The sequence below is a fragment of the Electrona antarctica genome (genome assembly GCF_951216825.1).
Source record: "Electrona antarctica genome assembly, chromosome: 23".
Lineage (NCBI taxonomy): Eukaryota > Metazoa > Chordata > Actinopteri > Myctophiformes > Myctophidae > Electrona > Electrona antarctica.
In genome coordinates, this window is record NC_136804.1 from 38,080,657 (window position 1) to 38,102,301 (window position 21,645).

The window sequence follows — 21,645 nt, forward strand, 5'->3', positions numbered from 1 at the left end:
GGGAGGACCCTGTAGGGAGGACCCTGTAGGGAGGACCCTTTGAGGGAGGACCCTGTAGGGAGGACCCTTGAGGGACAGAAGTACTCTGGTCACCCTGTAGGGAGGACCCTTTTTCCCCCTGGAGGTTTCTTTTCCTTTCATTTCAACGGGGGTCACCGTGGGGAAATGACACCAACCCCGGCCTGTCTCGGGGGAGAGAGAGAGGCGCGGGCCCGGGTCCTTCCACACATTCCACACAGCAACGGCATGGCCAGCAGCCAATTAGTGGCCGGCACGTCCAGCGACTCCTTGGAGCTATCTGGAGAATGTGTGGCCTGTGTGTGAAAATGCTTCTCAAAGTGGGGGTCCAGGGTCTTGAGGAGGGGGTTCTACGTGGACCCTTAGTGGGGGTCCAGGGGGGTCCAGGGACTTGAGGAGGGGGTTCTACGTGGACCCTTAGTGGGGGTCCAGGGGGGTCCAGGGACTTGAGGAGGGGGTTCTACGTGGACCCTTAGTGGGGGTCCAGGGACTTGAGGAGGGGGTTCTACGTGGACCCTTAGTGGGGGTCCAGGGACTTGAGGAGGGGGTTCTACGTGGACCCTTAGTGGGGGTCCAGGGACTTGAGGAGGGGGTTCTATGTGGACCCTTAGTGGGGGTCCAGGGACTTGAGGAGGGGGTTCTACGTGGACCCTTAGTGGGGGTCCAGGGGGGTCCAGGGACTTGAGGAGGGGGTTCTACGTGGACCCTTAGTGGGGGTCCAGGGACTTGAGGAGGGGGTTCTACGTGGACCCTTAGTGGGGGTCCAGGGACTTGAGGAGGGGGTTCTACGTGGACCCTTAGTGGGGGTCCAGGGACTTGAGGAGGGGGTTCTACGTGGACCCTTAGTGGGGGTCCAGGGACTTGAGGAGGGGGTTCTACGTGGACCCTTAGTGGGGGTCCAGGGGGGTCCAGGGACTTGAGGAGGGGGTTCTACGTGGACCCTTAGTGGGGGTCCAGGGACTTGAGGAGGGGGTTCTACGTGGACCCTTAGTGGGGGTCCAGGGACTTGAGGAGGGGGTTCTACGTGGACCCTTAGTGGGGGTCCAGGGACTTGAGGAGGGGGTTCTACGTGGACCCTTAGTGGGGGTCCAGGGACTTGAGGAGGGGGTTCTACGTGGACCCTTAGTGGGGGTCCAGGGACTTGAGGAGGGGGTTCTACGTGGACCCTTAGTGGGGGTCCAGGGACTTGAGGAGGGGGTTCTACGTGGACCCTTACAGGTCTGTCTAACTATGACAGTATACGAATGTATATACTTTGTCATTCGTCACGATTTAACTCGGCTGACACGCATGGTTCCTTGAGTTGAGGGGGTTCTAAATTCACCCTTACAGGTCTGTAATTCTGACAGTATATACGAATGGAACCAAATGGACCCGTTAGGGTCCATTTGGTTCCATTCGTATACTGTCAGAGTTGAAAGGATCCCTGGCTAATCATATTGTATGCCTTAAAACATTATATTTGCCCTCTATATAACTAATATTTGAAATGAAAAACACCTTAAATATTTCATGTATCTTAGAACTAGTTCATCTTTCACTCAATATAGGGAAAAAACTCCTGTCGCAAGTTGATGATGTCACTTGTGTACCCTAGAATGTTGGTGGGATCCATAACCACGCCCACATGGGCCTACGATATGACATCATCCATAACCACGCCCACATGGGCCTACGATATGACATCATCCATAACCACGCCCACATGGGCCTACGATATGACATCATCCATAACCACGCCCACATGGGCCTACGATATGACATCATCCATAACCACGCCCACACGGGCCTACGATATGACATCATCCATAACCACGCCCACACGGGCCTACGATATGACATCATCCATAACCACGCCCACACGGGCCTACGATATGACATCATCCATAACCACGCCCACATGGGCCTACGATATGACATCATCCATAACCACGCCCACATGGGCCTACGATATGACATCATCCATAACCACGCCCACATGGGCCTACGATATGACATCATCCATAACCACGCCCACATGGGCCTACGATATGACATCATCCATAACCACGCCCACATGGGCCTACGATATGACATCATCAACTTGCGACAGAAGTTTTCCCTATCGAGTGAAAAACAGACCATTTCTAAGATAAATACAAATATGGAAGGTGTTTTTAATTTAATTTTTTACTTATAGAGGGCAAGTATAATGTGTTAAGGCATGTGTCTTATTGGCCAGGGGAGAGACCTGTTTCAGCTGCAACATCTGGGCTGTGACGCCTCCTCACAATGCTTCAAGAGTACAGGGCCTTTTCAAACGTGAAGCCATGTAACGCGCCTATAGTTCATTTTCAACGAGACCTGCGTTTTTGCGCGGAGCACTGCAGGGGAGCAGTCGCGGTGCGACAACGCAAGCGTTTTTTACGCGGTCTCGTGAATTTGTGCTTGCTCCGTGCACACGCCCGCGCTTTTTTGTTTGTTACGCTTGCGTTGTCGCGCCCCTCTCGAGCAGACCTGGAGGAGACCTGTCGTTGATCCAGACCTGGAGGAGACCTGACGTTGATCCAGACCTGGAGGAGACCTGTCCTAGATCCAGGCGACAACGCCTGCGTTCATCGCTTCCCATGTGAAAGGCCCATAGACGGTTCCATAGTTTCACTTTCGAGGTTCAGAGAGACAGAAAAGGAAACTACGTTTCGAAGGGAAATGCGGCTACTGTGTATTCTACTGTGGAGGTTTCAGCAGATGTTTCCTATCCTTATTATATCTACTGTGTATTCTACTGTGGAGGTTCCAGCAGATGTTTCCTATCCTTATTATATCTACTGTGTATTCTACTGTGGAGGTTCCAGCAGATGTTTCCTATCCTTATTATATCTACTGTGTATTCTACTGTGGAGGTTCCAGCAGATGTTTCCTATCCTTATTATATCTACTGTGTATTCTACTGTGGAGGTTTCAGCAGATGTTTCCTATCCTTATTATATCTACTGTGTATTCTACTGTGGAGGTTTCAGCAGATGTTTCCTATCCTTATTATATCTACTGTGTATTCTACTGTGGAGGTTCCAGCAGATGTTTCCTATCCTTATTATATCTACTGTGTATTCTACTGTGGAGGTTTCAGCAGATGTTTCCTATCCTTATTATATCTACTGTGTATTCTACTGTGGAGGTTCCAGCAGATGTTTCCTATCCTTATTATATCTACTGTGTATTCTACTGTGGAGGTTTCAGCAGATGTTTCCTATCCTTATTATATCTACTGTGTATTCTACTGTGGAGGTTCCAGCAGATGTTTCCTATCCTTATTATATCTACTGTGTATTCTACTGTGGAGGTTTCAGCAGATGTTTCCTATCCTTATTATATCTACTGTGTATTCTACTGTGGAGGTTCCAGCAGATGTTTCCTATCCTTATTATATCTACTGTGTATTCTACTGTGGAGGTTCCAGCAGATGTTTCCTATCCTTATTATATCTACTGTGCATTCTACTGTGGAGGTTTCAGCAGATGTTTCCTATCCTTATTATATCTACTGTGTATTCTACTGTGGAGGTTCCAGCAGATGTTTCCTATCCTTATTATATCTACTGTGTATTCTACTGTGGAGGTTCCAGCAGATGTTTCCTATCCTTATTATATCTACTGTGCATTCTACTGTGGAGGTTTCAGCAGATGTTTCCTATCCTTATTATATCTACTGTGTATTCTACTGTGGAGGTTCCAGCAGATGTTTCCTATCCTTATTATATCTACTGTGTATTCTACTGTGGAGGTTTCAGCAGATGTTTCCTATCCTTATTATATGTCGCACATTCCTGGGTAATTGTGCCCTTCATGGTCCCTCAGAGGTCGTGCCTAGTGTAGTGTAGTGTCTTAAACATCATAGGTCACACTCCGTGCTCAGCCAAGCTGGGCACAGGGGGGGCTGGCGCCCCTCAGAAAAGAACACACATATTTGAAAGGTCAAAGAAGCATCCCGAGAGCACGGTGGTTTGAAATGATTCCCACGTTGTGCGTGTGTGTGTGCTTTCTAATGAAGCTGTAGAAGTGGCAAGTTTATCAGTCAGTTGACATTTCAGTGGTAAAATTACCCACAAACTCTACAATAGTTGTTGAACAAAGATTGGGCATGGATGGGTCGCGCGCGCACGCACGCACGCGCGCGCGCGCGCGCGCACGCACGCACGCACGCACGCACGCACGCACGCACGCACGCACGCACGCACGCACGCACGCACGCACGCACGCACGCACGCACGCACGCACGCACGCACACACACACACACACACACACACACACACACACACACACACACACACACACACACACACACACACACACACACACACACACACACACACACACACACACACACACACACACACACACACACACACACACACACACACACACACACACACACACACACACACACACACACACACACACACACACACACACACACACACACACACACACACACACACCTCCGCTGGAGTTATGAGCTTGTAGATCTGCTATTTTTCAATAGCTAAAGTGTAACATAATGCTTAAAACACCAAAAGGGGTTCCCGCAGGGCTCGACGCTTAGCATTTTTCCAAGTAGCACGTGTGCGACTAAGTTGAAAAATCTAGTAGCACACAAATTATTTTAGGAGCACGATGAAAAGTTATCAAATAATGTGTTTGAGGGCCCTCCTATAGACAGCTTTAGTCCCCACACGTCTCAATATTTGCCATTGACAATGAACAGAGAAATTAGGTCAAAATTCCGCTAAATATGACGTAAATTCAAATATATTATTATATATATATTTTTTTTTAATTGAATTTAAAAAAAAAATAATACTTTACTTATAAAAAAACCATGACACGTTCTGGAACTACAGAATGACCATGACACATGCTTAATTTATTTCTTTTCTCTAGTCGGGGGAAGAATGTTTTCTTTTTTTTCCACTCTAGAGAATGTGAGGCTCCAAAGGAGGAATGTGGGAAGGAGATAAAGATAACAAACATCCCCAGACAGGGTTGGATGTTATGTCTGTGGTTATAGCAGGTGGACTGACCTGTCTGTGGTTATAGCAGGAGGACTGACCTGTCTGTGGTTATAGCAGGTGGACTGACCTGTCTGTGGTTATAGCAGGAGGACTGACCTGTCTGTGGTTATAGCAGGACTGACCTGTCTGTGGTTATAGCAGGAGGACTGACCTGTCTGTGGTTATAGCAGGTGGACTGACCTGTCTGTGGACTGACCTGTCTGTGGTTATAGCAGGTGGACTGACCTGTCTGTGGTTATAGCAGGAGGACTGACCTGTCTGTGGTTATAGCAGGTGGACTGACCTGTCTGTGGTTATAGCAGGAGGACTGACCTGTCTGTGGTTATAGCAGGTGGACTGACCTGTCTGTGGTTATAGCAGGAGGACTGACCTGTCTGTGGTCGGCAGGTGGACTGACCTGTCTGTGGTTATAGCAGGTGGACTGACCTGTCTGTGGTTATAGCAGGTGGACTGACCTGTCTGTGGTTATAGCAGGAGGACTGACCTGTCTGTGGTTATAGCAGGAGGACTGACCTGTCTGTGGTCGGCAGGTGGACTGAGCAGGTGGACTGACCTGTCTGTGGTTATAGCAGGAGGACTGACCTGTCTGTGGTTATAGCAGGTGGACTGACCTGTCTGTGGTTATAGCAGGTGGACTGACCTGTCTGTGGTTATAGCAGGAGGACTGACCTGTCTGTGGTCAGCAGGTGGACTGACCTGTCTGTGGTTATAGCAGGTGGACTGACCTGTCTGTGGTTATAGCAGGAGGACTGACCTGTCTGTGGTGTAGCTGACTACCTTTTATCACTGACAAAAACTACATAAAAACTAAATAAAAACTAAGCCATGATGACTAAAACTATGACTAAATATACTGACAAAACAAATAAAAACTAGACTAAAATGTTAGGGACTAGTGGACAAGAGATGCAGTCATTTTACACTTGGTTGCATGCTGAAAATAGCCTATTTTCAGCAAGTGTAAAAACAGTCAATGCCAATAAATACATTTTAGTCGACTAAATAAACTATAGATTTAGTCGACTAAAATCTTATGATATTTAGTCGACTAAAACTAGACTTAACACTAAAACATTCCAGGTGACTAAAATGCGACTGAAACTAAATGAAAACTATTGAAGGAGACTAAAACTAGGACTAAAACTACAATCAAAATGTTCTGCCAAAAAACAACACTGTGTGGTCAGCAGGTGAACTTCACACTACTGGACCCTCTGTATGGGGGGGGTCTGCCCCATGGCCCGGGGCAGAGCAGTGACACCCCTCCCTCTGGGGAGGGTCCATTCACTGAGGGGGGGGGTCTGCCCCATGGCCCGGGGCAGAGCAGTGACAGGAGGGTCCATTCACTATCCTAAATTAAGACTTCAGGCGTAAAGCCGACGGTCACTACAATACAAGAGGCCCACTTATTTACTTATTTACTTACTGCAAACAGGGAGTGAAACCAAAAGCAAATCCGTTGAGTTTTCACCCGGCCGTTTACATGAGGGCGCTGCCCCCCCCCCCCCCCCCCCCCTGGCGTAGATAGGATCTGTTCGAGGCCCGCAGCCCGATATAGAACCATGCCCGTTTCAACAACAGGACGCGTGCTTTACTTTCTTCTTCCCCTCCTCACTGTATATGTTTTCTTTCCCCTTTTTACCTCCTCTATGATGATCATTTCCTGTTCTTTGGCTTTATAGAAGTGTCTATTTGTACGTCTCTAAATATTATGATGAATTGAACAAGGTGGACCCTCTTGTAAACAAGTGTAGTGCTTTATTGAGTCGTCCACACAGTTAACACTTTAATTGCCCGGGGTTATTTAATCCATTACATTATAGCGCCCATTCGATTAATAAACACGGACCCCTTTTCCGGACGGACTTCCGTTCCTTGTTGATGTGTGTGTAGCAGCTAACAATAGCCACACCACTCTAGAGTTGATCGACAACAACGGGAGACAAGAATAAATCTATCGCGACTAGCGACTGGACCGCCGTCTAACACAGGATCTTTTTTCATAATTAGACGGGATGATTTAGATCGCGAGATCGTTTTAAGATTTTCGTTTTCATCAGCTAAACAGGGGAGGGAGTTTTTCGATGACGTCTCACTATTGCGCGTCACCGAGGATTGCCCAACAGGCGCTCCCAAGCTGTGGAGCCATGCGATCCGTTCTCATATCAATAAACTTCGTCTTTTGGACAAGACTTTGTCCTGAGCGTCGGGCGTTACTAATAGAAAGGACAAAGAACTTCGTCCTGGGCGATGGGAGTGTTAACAGTCTTTGTATTGAGTTGTGCTTGAAATGTACTGTAATTCTACAAACTGTTAATAAATATTTCTAATCAATCAATCAATCAATCAAACCTGAACACAGAGGTTCTGTAGGCCTACTCTGGAACACACTCCTAATCTTCACTTTAAAGGACAACTTTGGTTTTGTTTCAACCAAAAGGTTCATGTTTAAGGTTGTTATTAGAGAAAGTAGATTAGATTTATTTTCTTCATTTGCTGCTTTCTTTCATTTTAGCGATGTTAGCTATTTTTCACAGGGGGCGGCAGGGGCATTCGAACATGCTAAGTAAAAACATATTTTCTTGTATCCTCTCTCCTCAGTGATCCGCGCTAAAGTGGTAGCCAAGAAGCTCCTGAAAGACGGCCATTTTGGAATGATGCGCTACACCGTCAAGCAGATGAAGGTAAGCTAAGAGTTAGTCTCGGCCATGTTGGAATGATGCGCTACACCGTCAAGCAGATGAAGGTAAGCTAAGAGTTAGTCTCGGCCATGTTGGAATGATGCGCTACACCGTCAAGCAGATGAAGGTAAACTAAGAGTTAGTCTCGGCCATGTTGGAATGATGCGCTACACCGTCAACCATGTTGGAATGATGCACCGCTTATAGCTACACCGTCAAACGGGATCCGCACGTCATTCCGACGGAGCATTAGTCCGACATGCGGGAACAACGGTCGGACTAGCGATCGAACATGTGCTGCTCCCGTGCTTGCGGTTACGGTTAGGTCAGGGCAGAGTGTAGAGTAGGAGAGTAGCGACACGCTTTGATCTCACCACAAAACGGGTGCCTTATGGGCTATAGCTCCACACATTGCTCCTATGGCTGGAACTATCCCATTGAGATAGAATGAGCACTTCCGCATTCCATTGTCGCCACTCACTTACTAGATTACTCTGGGTCAGGGATGGAGGTAGGTAATGACTTGAACTTAGTACTGCACCCCCAGAAATGCACCGTTTACCAGAAAGTAAAGCTGTGCCTGAGCAACAGCTGTCTGAGGAAAAACACACACACACACACACACACACACACACACACACACACACACACACACACACACACACACACACACACACACACACACACACACACACACACACACACACACACACACACACACACACACACACACACACACACACACACACACACACACACACACACACACACACACACACACACACACACACAGCTCAAAGTCTCTTCTAATTATGGAGTCGGTATATGTTTGGCACACGTCCTGTAGAACTCTGCAGGGCCAAACCAAAGCCAGGCGCTCTGATATTCCCCCTGATATTCTTTCTTACATAATCTTGCGTTATTTCCCAAAGGCCGTGCCTGCCTCGCCAGCTCTGGCAACCGTCCCTCTGTTAAGACAGCAGCCAAGAGGCACGAGATTAGTAGCTTACAGACATTATGAATTAAGGGTGGGGACGGGGGGGACGGGGGGGGGGACAGCTCAACGTAAACACCACCAAAGTCAAACACTGCATCGATATAAGAAGGTATGGAAACAATCCTACGGTCTGTTGGTCTGCACCCCGAACACAGTAAAAGTGTAATAGTCTCCCACTAGTTATTTGTTAATGTCCTTGTGATTATAACAAAACACCTGGGGGTCTATTAGAGTAATGTTAACTCCATAGACACATACACAACACCTGGGGGTCTATTAGAGTAATGTTGACTCCATAGACACATACACAACACCTGGGGGTCTATTAGAGTAATGTTAACTCCATAGACACATACAAAACACCCGGGGGTCTATTAGAGTAATGTTAACTCCATAGACACATACACAACACCTGGGGGTCTATTAGAGTAATGTTAACTCCATAGACACATACACAACACCTGGGGGTCTATTAGAGTAACGTTAACTCCATAGACACATACACAACACCTGGGGGTCTATTAGAGTAATGTTAACTCCATAGACACATACACAACACCTGGGGGTCTATTAGAGTAATGTTGACTCCATAGACACATACACAACACCTGGGGGTCTATTAGAGTAATGTTGACTCCATAGACAGTTAGACACATACACAACACCTGGGGGTCTATTAGAGTAATGTATAAGTCATTTTACACTTGCTGAAAATAGCAGATCTACAAGCTCACAACACGTCGCGTTGTGAGCTTGTAGATCTGCTATTTTCAGCAACTGTAAAAACACTAATTACGACGGCATCAAGGCCTGGCAAAATACATTTGAGTCGACTAAATCACCTGTAGATTTAGTCTACTAAAATCTTATGATATTTAGTTGACTGAAACTAGACTAACACAGATACATTCCAGGTGACTAAAACATGACTAAAACTAACTATTCAAGAGACTAAAATCAAAATGTTCTGCCAAACAACAACAACAACAACAACAACTGCTGCTGTGTGTGAGGACTCTCCAACAACAGAGACACAGAGTCAGCGATCTATTTGTGCTTCTTCTTATAAATAACAACACATTTCCTCCTGGCTGAACCAACCCTGTGAGAAGAATGCTTTTTGCCTTGCTAAACAATTCCCCCCCCGGTTGTTAACCCACTTCCACCGAGACCCATTATACAAAAATGTCTTTCTAAAATAATCATGACGGTTTTCTGAAAAACCTCATGTTTCTATGTCAGTGGTTCTCAAACTATTTCATGTCAAGGACCCCCAGAATTATCTGTATTTGGCCGCCGACCCCCCATCTGAAAATATGTTGTTCCAGGGACCCCCCCCCCCTCCAGAAGCAAAGATCTGAGCTAAAAACGTTCGCTCTGAAAGAATATATATTCAAAGATTTGCAACACATTTTCACGATTTTTCAAAAATAGCAGGCACTCGGTGCCACGCTATGAGCTTGTAGATCTGCTATTTTTCAATAGCTAAAAGTATAACGTAATGCTTTAAAACACCCAAAGGGGTTCCCGCCCAGAAGGGGTTAACTGGCCTGTGCAATTCGTCCCCCTTTTTCTGAGAAAGGCGGCGCATCTAAACAGGGATTTCCTGTCGTTGGCAGAGCGAATAAATCACACTCTAGCAAAACGGCCAAAACAGCTCCCATGGCAGAACAACACTGGACTATGTCAGCTGTGTGTGTGTGTGTGGTTGTGTGTGTGTGTGTTGTTGTGTGTGTGTGTTGTTGTGTGTGTGTGGTTGTGTGTGTGTGTGTGTGGTTGTGTGTGTGTGTGTTGTTGTGTGTGTGTGGTTGTGTGTGTGTGTGTGTGTGTGTGTGTGTGTGTGTGTGTTGTTTTTTTCTGGGGGTTTTTCCGCGTACCTGAGATGAACGGTCGAGCAGTGACCTTTGCGGTCGAGCAGTGACCTTTGCGGTCGAGCAGTGACCTTTGTAGTGCTGCTCGATTTATCGGAAAAAAGATGGCGATCTAGATTCAGACACCTACAGTATGAGATCTCATTTTGTGAAGAATCGTGAAGAATCATGCAGCAACTAGAGTTGTCTGTTCAGTTAACTTTAGTGGCTCTTGTGTTTTTACTACAAGAGAGACTTTAAGAGGTTTAAGTCTTTAAGCTCTTTGATGTTGTCTGTTTAACACAATCAGTGCCGGAAGTCCTTCAAAATAGGAGCTCTGGGGTGCCGGAAACCCACGACCAAGGACTGTCTAAAGAGGACGAAACGCGAAGGCCACCGTAGACCGTACGGGCGACGCCATGTTGCTCCATGGTGCTCCATGGAAGGAAAGAAACATGCGCAGTTGAGACCAAGGAAGCTGAACGTGGAAGTGTTGGCTGCATATAGCCCATTGCACATGTTTCTGTACTTCCATGGAGCACCATGGAGCAACATGGCGTCGCCCGTATGCTCTTCGTGTCTCGTCCTCTTTAGACAGTCCTTGCCCACGACCCGGCTCCAGGTGACACATTTAGAACGTAGTTAATGTTCAGCAACTACAGACTAAAGACAATACATGTTTATATATAATTAATGTAGTAATGTTCAGCAACTACAGACTATAAAGACGATACATATTTATATATAATTAACATAGTAATGTTCAGCAACTACAGACTATAAAGACGATACATATTTATATATAATTAATGTAGTTAATGTTCAGCAACTACAGACTATAAAGACGATACATATTTATATATAATTAATGTAGTTAATGTTCAGCAACTACAGACTATAAAGACGATACATATTCTCATGGGGAAACCAATAGCACCGTGGTGTGCAGCGCTATGCGACCTTGTCAAACGGCATAACAGTCACAGTGTGTTTGTTATGCAATGTAATTATTATGTTATCTGTGATTTAGTTTAAGGGCCGAGCTTAATGCTTTATCTCCCACCAGGAATTCTTAAGGGAAAGTCTGATAAATAAAGCAGCTTTACTGTGACTGGCGGCACTCTGTGATTATTGACCCTCAGCAGGAGGCCATGAAGGTATTAATTTAAACCCATTTAGACCCGAGGCCCACTCTAAAAATAAGGTCTTCTAAATCCTGACAGTTTCCTGAAAACCCCCATTTCTGTCAGTGGTCAACCTTGTTCACGGCAAGGACCCCCAGAGTCCAGACATGTCTGTATTTGGCCGCCGACCCCCGTCTGAAAATACGTTGTAATGTAAAAGTATTGGAAGTTGGAAATACTCAAGAAAAGTACAAATACCTCAACATAGTACCGTAATTAAGTTACTTTACAACACTGGTATTAAACCCTGTTTTCTCTCTCTCCTCTCTCTCTCCCCCCTCTCTCTCTCCCCCTCTCTCTCTCTCTCTCTCTCTCTCTCCCCCCCCACCCCCCCCTCTCTCTCTCTCTATCTCTCCCTCTCTGTATATATCTGTCTCTCTCTCTCTCTGTCTTTCTGTCTCTCCTCTCTCTCTCTCTCTCCCCCTCTCTCTCCCCCCCTCTCTCTCCCCCTCCCCCTCTCTCTCTCCCTCCCCCCCCCTCTCCCTCTCTCTCTCCCTCCCCCTCCCTCTCCCTCCCCCCCCCCCTCTCTCTCTCTCTCTCAGATGTACAAAGGCTTCAAGATGCAGCATGTCCAACACATCTACACAGACGCCTCAGAGGGACTGTGTGGCGTCAAGTTTGACATCAATAAATACCAGTATCTGATCACAGGTAATTAACCCATTTTGGGCGGGAACCCCTTTTGGTGTTGGCATCATGTTATGCTTTAGCTATTGAAAAATAGCAGATCTACAAGCTTTTTCAGAAAACTGTCAGGATGTAGAAGACATTTTTAGAATCTGATCTCAGGTCAAAATGGGATAAATACCAGTATCTGATCACAGGCAATTAAATACCAGTATCTGATCACAGGTAATTAAATACCAGTATCTGATCACAGGTCAATAAAGAAATCACAGCAGTGCGACCTGAGTGGTGGAACCGAAGATATTTTAAAAAATAGATGCAGTTCATTTAGAGCGACCTCATTGGCCGCTGCGGTCCGCGGGCTGATTATAGCATCAGTTTGGGGGTCCTTGACATGAAAACGTTTGGGGAACCAGTGCTATAAGCATTCATCCAAACATGTGCCGATGTTGTCAACGTAGTGCGGTCAAACCCGACACGGCTAAGAAAGGAACGCGTGCGCGCGGTTGGGATTCCCTCGTAGTGACGACATGGTCGTTAGCGGTCGAGGACACGCGGGTGACGAACAACGATGTTCTCCTCCGTCCGCTTCGCCCCCGCGGCTCGGAAGAGCACCTGTCGTAGAGGTCGCGACCCCAGACTTTGGCGGTAAGCCCGCCCACGGCCAGATGTCTATAAATAGAGGTCCGCGACCTTTGGACATTCAGAAATAGGGGTGTTGCTTTAACATGGGCTTAGCGGACAGGATTGTCTTACAGTTCAAACTACTGGGATTCCTTTGGGTGGTTCGTTGACAGCAGTGGTTTTATCATCCCTTTTCATGACAAGGTCCAGTATTTATTCTGTATTTGAGCCACGGAACCACCGTTTGATGACATTTAGCCCCTCAGACCCATTTGAGCCACGGACCACCGTTTGATGACATTTAGCCTCTCAGACCCATTTGAGCCACGGACCACCGTTTGATGACATTTATCCTCTCAGACCCATTTGAGCCACGGAACCACCGTTTGATGACATTTAGCCCCTCAGACCCATTTGAGCCACGACCACCGTTTGATGACATTTAGCCTCTCAGACCCATTTGAGCCACGGACCACCGTTTGATGACATTTAGCCTCTCAGACCCATTTGAGCCACGGAACCACCGTTTGATGACATTTAGCCTCTCAGACCCATTTGAGCCACGGAACCACCGTTTGATGACATTTAGCCTCTCAGACCCATTTGAGCCACGGAACCACCGTTTGATGACATTTAGCCTCTCAGACCCATTTGAGCCACGAACCACCGTTTGATGACGTTTAGCCCCTCAGACCCATTTGAGCCACGGAACCACCATTTGATGACATTTAGCCTCTCAGACCCATTTGAGCCACGGACCACCGTTTGATGACGTTTAGCCCCTCAGACCCATTTGAGCCACGGAACCACCATTTGATGACATTTAGCCTCTCAGACCCATTTGAGCCACGGACCACCGTTTGATGACATTTAGCCTCTCAGACCCATTTGAGCCACGGACCACCATTTGATGACATTTAGCCTCTCAGACCCATTTGAGCCACGGACCACCATTTGATGACATTTAGCCTCTCAGACCCATTTGAGCCACGGACCACCATTTGATGACATTTAGCCTCTCAGACCCATTTGAGCCACGGACCACCATTTCATGACATTTAGCCTCTCAGACCCATTTGAGCCACGGAACCACCATTTGATGACATTTAGCCTCTCAGACCCATTTGAGCCACGGAACCACCGTTTGATGACATTTAGCCTCTCAGACCCATTTGAGCCACGGAACCACCATTTGATGACATTTAGCCCCTCAGACCCATTTGAGCCACGGACCACCGTTTGATGACGTTTAGCCTCTCAGACCCATTTGAGCCACGGTCCACCGTTTGATGACATTTAGCCCCTCAGACCCATTTGAGCCACGGACCACCGTTTGATGACATTTAGCCCCTCAGACCCATTTGAGCCACGGACCACCATTTGATGACATTTAGCCTCTCAGACCCATTTGAGCCACGAACCACCATCTGATGACATTTAGCCTCTCAGACCTAAAACGTAGAATATCTTGTTGTTGTTCCACATTTCCATGCTGTAGGCAATACGTTGATCAAAATAACAATTCTTCTACATTCTCTAATTGTGTAGACTTCTTGTAAATTAGGTATTGCAGATGTTTAACGATAATGGTAACTCTTGAGAGCGTAAAATGATTCATGTTTCATTTTACACTCAGAATAAATGGCATAAACCCGAGTAAATCAAATCACAGGTAAATCGGTCGTGCAAAGAAAAAACAATTACGTGCTCCAAAGAAGTCAATATAGGATAGCATCAACATGCTCTCTGAATATCACGTTAAGCGTGCGCACGTGTGTGTGTGTGTCTGTGTGTGTGTGTGTGTGTGTGTGTGTCCGCCCACGCAGGTCGCATGTTCAACGGCAAGGTGTACACGGGGCTGTGCAACTTCAACGAGCGGTGGGACCGGCTCTCGCTGGCCCAGAAGAAAGGCTTCAATCACCGATACCAGCTGGGCTGCGGGTGCAGGGTGAGTGGAACTCAGTGGGTGCAGGGTGAGTGGAACTCAGTGGGTGCAGGGTGAGTGGGACACAGTGGGTGTAGGGTGAGTGGGACACAGTGGGTGTAGGGTGAGTGGGTGCAGGGTGAGTGGGACACAGTGGGTGTAGGGTGAGTGGGTGTAAGGTGAGTGGGTGTAGGGTGAGTGGGACACAGTAGGTGTAGGGTGAGTGGGACACAGTGGGTGTAGGGTGAGTGGGTGTAAGGTGAGTGGGTGTAGGGTGAGTGGGACACAGTGGTGGTAGGGTGAGTGGGACACAGTGGGTGTAGGGTGAGTGGGACACAATGGGTGCAGGGTGAGTGGGACACAGTGGGTGTAGGGTGAGTGGGTGTAAGGTGAGTGGGTGTAGGGTGAGTGGGACACAGTGGGTGTAGGGTGAGTGGGACACAGTGGGTGTAGGGTGAGTGGGACACAGTGGGTGCAGGGTGAGTGGGACACAGTGGGTGTAGGGTGAGTGGGACACAGTGGGTGTAGGGTGAGTGGGACACAGTGGGTGTAGGGTGAGTGGGACACAGTGGGTGCAGGGTGAGTGGGACACAGTGGGTGCAGGGTGAGTGGGACACAGTGGGTGCAGGGTGAGTGGGACACAGGGTGAGTGGTGCAGAGTGAGTGGGACACAGTGGGTGCAGAGTGAGTGGGACACAGGGTGAGTGGGACACAGTGGGTGCAGAGTGAGTGGGACACAGGGTGAGTGGGACACAGTGGGTGCAGGGTGAATGGGTGCAGGGTGAGTGGGACACAGTGGGTGCAGGGTGAGTGGGACACAGTGGGTGCAGGGTGAATGGGTGCAGGGTGAGTGGAACACAGGGTGAGTGGAACACAGTGGGTGCAGGGTGAGTGGAACACAGGGTGAGTGGAACAGTGGGTGCACTGTGAGTGGGACACAGGGTGAGTGGAACAGTGGGTGCACTGTGAGTGGAACACAGGGTGAGTGGAACAGTGGGTGCACTGTGAGTGGGACACAGGGTGAGTGGGACACAGGGTGAGTGGGACACAGTGGGTGCAGGGTGAGTGGGACACAGGGTGAGTGGAACACAGGGTGAGTGGGACACAGGGTGAGTGGGACACAGTGGGTGCAGGGTGAGTGGGACACAGGGTGAGTGGGACACAGGGTGAGTGGGACACAGTGGGTGCAGGGTGAGTGGGACACAGGGTGAGTGGAACACAGGGTGAGTGGGACACAGGGTGAGTGGAACACAGGGTGAGTGGGACACAGGGTGAGTGGGACACAGTGGGTGCAGGGCGAGTGGAACACAGGGGGTGCAGGGTGAGTGGAACACAGTGGGTGAGTGGAACACAGGGTGAGTGGGACACAGTGGGTGAGTGGAACACAGGGTGAGTGGAACACAGTGGGTGAGTGGAACACAGTGGGTGAGTGGAACACAGTGGGTGAGTGGAACACAGGGTGAGTGGAACACAGTGGGTGAGTGGAACACAGGGTGAGTGGGACACAGGGTGAGTGGGACACAGGGTGAGTGGGACACAGGGTGAGTGGGACACAGTGGGTGCAGGGCGAGTGGGACACAGTGGGTGAGTGGAACACAGTGGGCTCCTAACCGGTGCACTGTGAGTGGGACGCTCTGTTGTTGACAGAGGCAACAACAATCGAGCCAACGTTAACGGCATAACTAACTGAGATCTGTGTCCCTCGGACAGGAAGACACAACAATAATAATAAGCAATACAGTATGAGGATACCATACAGTACAATACAGTATGAGGATACCATACAGTACAATACAGTATGAGGACACCATACAGTACAATACAGTATGAGGATACCATAACGTACAATACAGTATGAGGATACCATACAGTACAATACAGTATGAGGATACCATACAGTACAATACAGTCTGAGGATACCATACAGTACAATACAGTATGAGGATACCATACAGTACAATACAGTATGAGGACACCATACAGTACAATACAGTATGAGGATACCATAACGTACAATACAGTATGAGGATACCATACAGTACAATACAGTATGAGGATACCATACAGTACAATACAGTATGAGGATACCATACAGTACAATACAGTATGAGGATACCATACAGTACAATACAGTATGAGGATACCATACAGTACAATACAGTCTGAGGATACCATACAGTACAATACAGTATGAGGATACCATACAGTACAATACAGTATGAGGATACCATACAGTACAATACAGTATGAGGACACCATACAGTACAATACAGTATGAGGATACCATACAGTACAATACAGTATGAGGATACCATACAGTACAATACAGTATGAGGATACCATACAGTACAATACAGTATGAGGATACCATACAGTACAATACAGAGGATACCATACAGTACAATACAGTATGAGGATACCATACAGTACAATACAGTATGAGGATACCATACAGTACAATACAGTATGAGGATACCATACAGTACAATACAGTACAATACAGTACAATACAGTATGAGGATACCATACAGTACAATACAGTATGAGGATACCATACAGTACAATACAGTATGAGGATACCATACAGTACAATACAGTACAATACAGTATGAGGATACCATACAGTACAATACAGTATGAGGATACCATACAGTACAATACAGTATGAGGATACCATACAGTACAATACAGTACAATACAGTACAATACAGTATGAGGATACCATACAGTACAATACAGTATGAGGATACCATACAGTACAATACAGTATGAGGATACCATACAGTACAATACAGTACAATACAGTATGAGGATACCATACAGTACAATACAGTATGAGGATACCATACAGTACAATACAGTACAATACAGTACAATACAGTATGAGGATACCATACAGTACAATACAGTATGAGGATACCATACAGTACAATACAGTATGAGGATACCATACAGTACAATACAGTACAATACAGTATGAGGATACCATACAGTACAATACAGTATGAGGATACCATACAGTACAATACAGTATGAGGATACCATACAGTACAATACAGTATGAGGATACCATACAGTACAATACAGTACAATACAGTACAATACAGTATGAGGATACCATACAGTACAATACAGTATGAGGATACCATACAGTACAATACAGTCTGAGGATACCATACAGTACAATACAGTACAATACAGTACAATACAGTATGAGGATACCATACAGTACAATACAGTATGAGGATACCATACAGTACAATACAGTATGAGGATACCATACAGTACAATACAGTATGAGGACACCATACAGTACAATACAGTATGAGGATACCATACAGTACAATACAGTATGAGGATACCATACAGTACAATACAGTATGAGGATACCATACAGTACAATACAGTATGAGGATACCATACAGTACAATACAGTCTGAGGATACCATACAGTACAATACAGTACAATACAGTACAATACAGTATGAGGATACCATACAGTACAATACAGTCTGAGGATACCATACAGTACAATACAGTACAATACAGTACAATACAGTACAATACAGTATGAGGATACCATACAGTACAATACAGTCTGAGGATACCATACAGTACAATACAGTATGAGGATACCATACAGTACAATACAGTATGAGGATACCATACAGTACAATACAGTATGAGGATACCATAACGTACAATACAGTCTGAGGATACCATACAGTACAATACAGTATGAGGATACCATACAGTACAATACAGTCTGAGGATACCATACAGTACAATACAGTATGAGGATACCATACAGTACAATACAGTATGAGGATACCATACAGTACAATACAGTATGAGGATACCATACAGTACAATACAGTATGAGGATACCATACAGTACAATACAGTACAATACAGTACAATACAGTACAATACAGTATGAGGATACCATACAGTACAATACAGTCTGAGGATACCATACAGTACAATACAGTATGAGGATACCATACAGTACAATACAGTATGAGGATACCATACAGTACAATACAGTATGAGGATACCATAACGTACAATACAGTATGAGGATACCATACAGTACAATACAGTATGAGGATACCATACAGTACAATACAGTATGAGGATACCATAACGTACAATACAGTATGAGGATACCATACAGTACAATACAGTATGAGGATACCATACAGTACAATACAGTATGAGGATACCATACAGTACAATACAGTATGAGGACACCATACAGTACAATACAGTATGAGGATACCATACAGTACAATACAGTATGAGGATACCATACAGTACAATACAGTATGAGGATACCATACAGTACAATACAGTATGAGGATACCATACAGTACAATACAGTCTGAGGATACCATACAGTACAATACAGTATGAGGATACCATACAGTACAATACAGTATGAGGATACCATACAGTACAATACAGTATGAGGACACCATACAGTACAATACAGTATGAGGATACCATACAGTACAATACAGTATGAGGATACCATACAGTACAATACAGTATGAGGATACCATACAGTACAATACAGTATGAGGATACCATACAGTACAATACAGTATGAGGATACCATACAGTACAATACAGAGGATACCATACAGTACAATACAGTATGAGGATACCATACAGTACAATACAGTATGAGGATACCATACAGTACAATACAGTATGAGGATACCATACAGTACAATACAGTATGAGGATACCATACAGTACAATACAGTATGAGGATACCATACAGTATGAGGATACCATACAGTACAATACAGTATGAGGATACCATACAGTACAATACAGTCTGAGGATACCATACAGTACAATACAGTATGAGGATACCATACAGTACAATACAGTATGAGGATACCATACAGTACAATACAGTATGAGGATACCATAACGTACAATACAGTATGAGGATACCATACAGTACAATACAGTATGAGGATACCATACAGTACAATACAGTATGAGGATACCATAACGTACAATACAGTATGAGGATACCATACAGTACAATACAGTATGAGGATACCATACAGTACAATACAGTATGAGGATACCATACAGTACAATACAGTATGAGGACACCATACAGTACAATACAGTATGAGGATACCATACAGTACAATACAGTATGAGGATACCATACAGTACAATACAGTATGAGGATACCATACAGTACAATACAGTATGAGGATACCATACAGTACAATACAGTCTGAGGATACCATACAGTACAATACAGTCTGAGGATACCATACAGTACAATACAGTATGAGGATACCATACAGTACAATACAGTATGAGGACACCATACAGTACAATACAGTATGAGGATACCATACAGTACAATACAGTATGAGGATACCATACAGTACAATACAGTATGAGGATACCATACAGTACAATACAGTATGAGGATACCATACAGTACAATACAGTATGAGGATACCATACAGTACAATACAGAGGATACCATACAGTACAATACAGTATGAGGATACCATACAGTACAATACAGTATGAGGATACCATACAGTACAATACAGTATGAGGATACCATACAGTACAATACAGTACAATACAGTACAATACAGTATGAGGATACCATACAGTACAATACAGTATGAGGATACCATACAGTACAATACAGTATGAGGATACCATACAGTACAATACAGTATGAGGATACCATACAGTACAATACAGTATGAGGATACCATACAGTACAATACAGTATGAGGATACCATACAGTACAATACAGTACAATACAGTATGAGGATACCATACAGTACAATACAGTATGAGGATACCATACAGTACAATACAGTATGAGGATACCATACAGTACAATACAGTACAATACAGTACAATACAGTATGAGGATACCATACAGTACAATACAGTATGAGGACACCATACAGTACAATACAGTATGAGGATACCATACAGTACAATACAGTATGAGGATACCATACAGTACAATACAGTATGAGGATACCATACAGTACAATACAGTATGAGGATACCATACAGTACAATACAGTATGAGGATACCATACAGTACAATACAGTACAATACAGTATGAGGATACCATACAGTACAATACAGTATGAGGATACCATACAGTACAATACAGTATGAGGATACCATACAGTACAATACAGTACAATACAGTACAATACAGTATGAGGATACCATACAGTACAATACAGTATGAGGATACCATACAGTACAATACAGTATGAGGATACCATACAGTACAATACAGTACAATACAGTATGAGGATACCATACAGTACAATACAGTATGAGGATACCATACAGTACAATACAGTACAATACAGTACAATACAGTATGAGGATACCATACAGTACAATACAGTATGAGGATACCATACAGTACAATACAGTATGAGGATACCATACAGTACAATACAGTACAATACAGTATGAGGATACCATACAGTACAATACAGTATGAGGATACCATACAGTACAATACAGTATGAGGATACCATACAGTACAATACAGTATGAGGATACCATACAGTACAATACAGTACAATACAGTACAATACAGTATGAGGATACCATACAGTACAATACAGTATGAGGATACCATACAGTACAATACAG

General features: G+C 45.3%; 2 protein-coding genes across 2 annotated transcripts in view; one reads left to right on the forward strand and one right to left on the reverse strand.

Moving 5' to 3' along the window:
- The window catches only part of syn3 (synapsin III), a gene marked incomplete at its 3' end in the record, with an annotated part of 145,805 nt that overhangs the window by 56,416 nt on the left and 67,744 nt on the right, over positions 1–21,645 (reverse strand). The window lies entirely within an intron of this gene.
- Positions 1–21,645, forward strand: part of LOC306916317 (metalloproteinase inhibitor 3) — a gene marked incomplete at both ends in the record, with an annotated part of 30,684 nt that overhangs the window by 2,621 nt on the left and 6,418 nt on the right. The window contains 3 exons of the mRNA XM_079494151.1: positions 7,671–7,753; positions 12,324–12,432; positions 14,859–14,980. Coding sequence (XP_079350277.1) covers positions 7,671–7,753; positions 12,324–12,432; positions 14,859–14,980 — 314 coding nt within the window. The remainder of the gene's footprint in view (positions 1–7,670; positions 7,754–12,323; positions 12,433–14,858; positions 14,981–21,645) is intronic.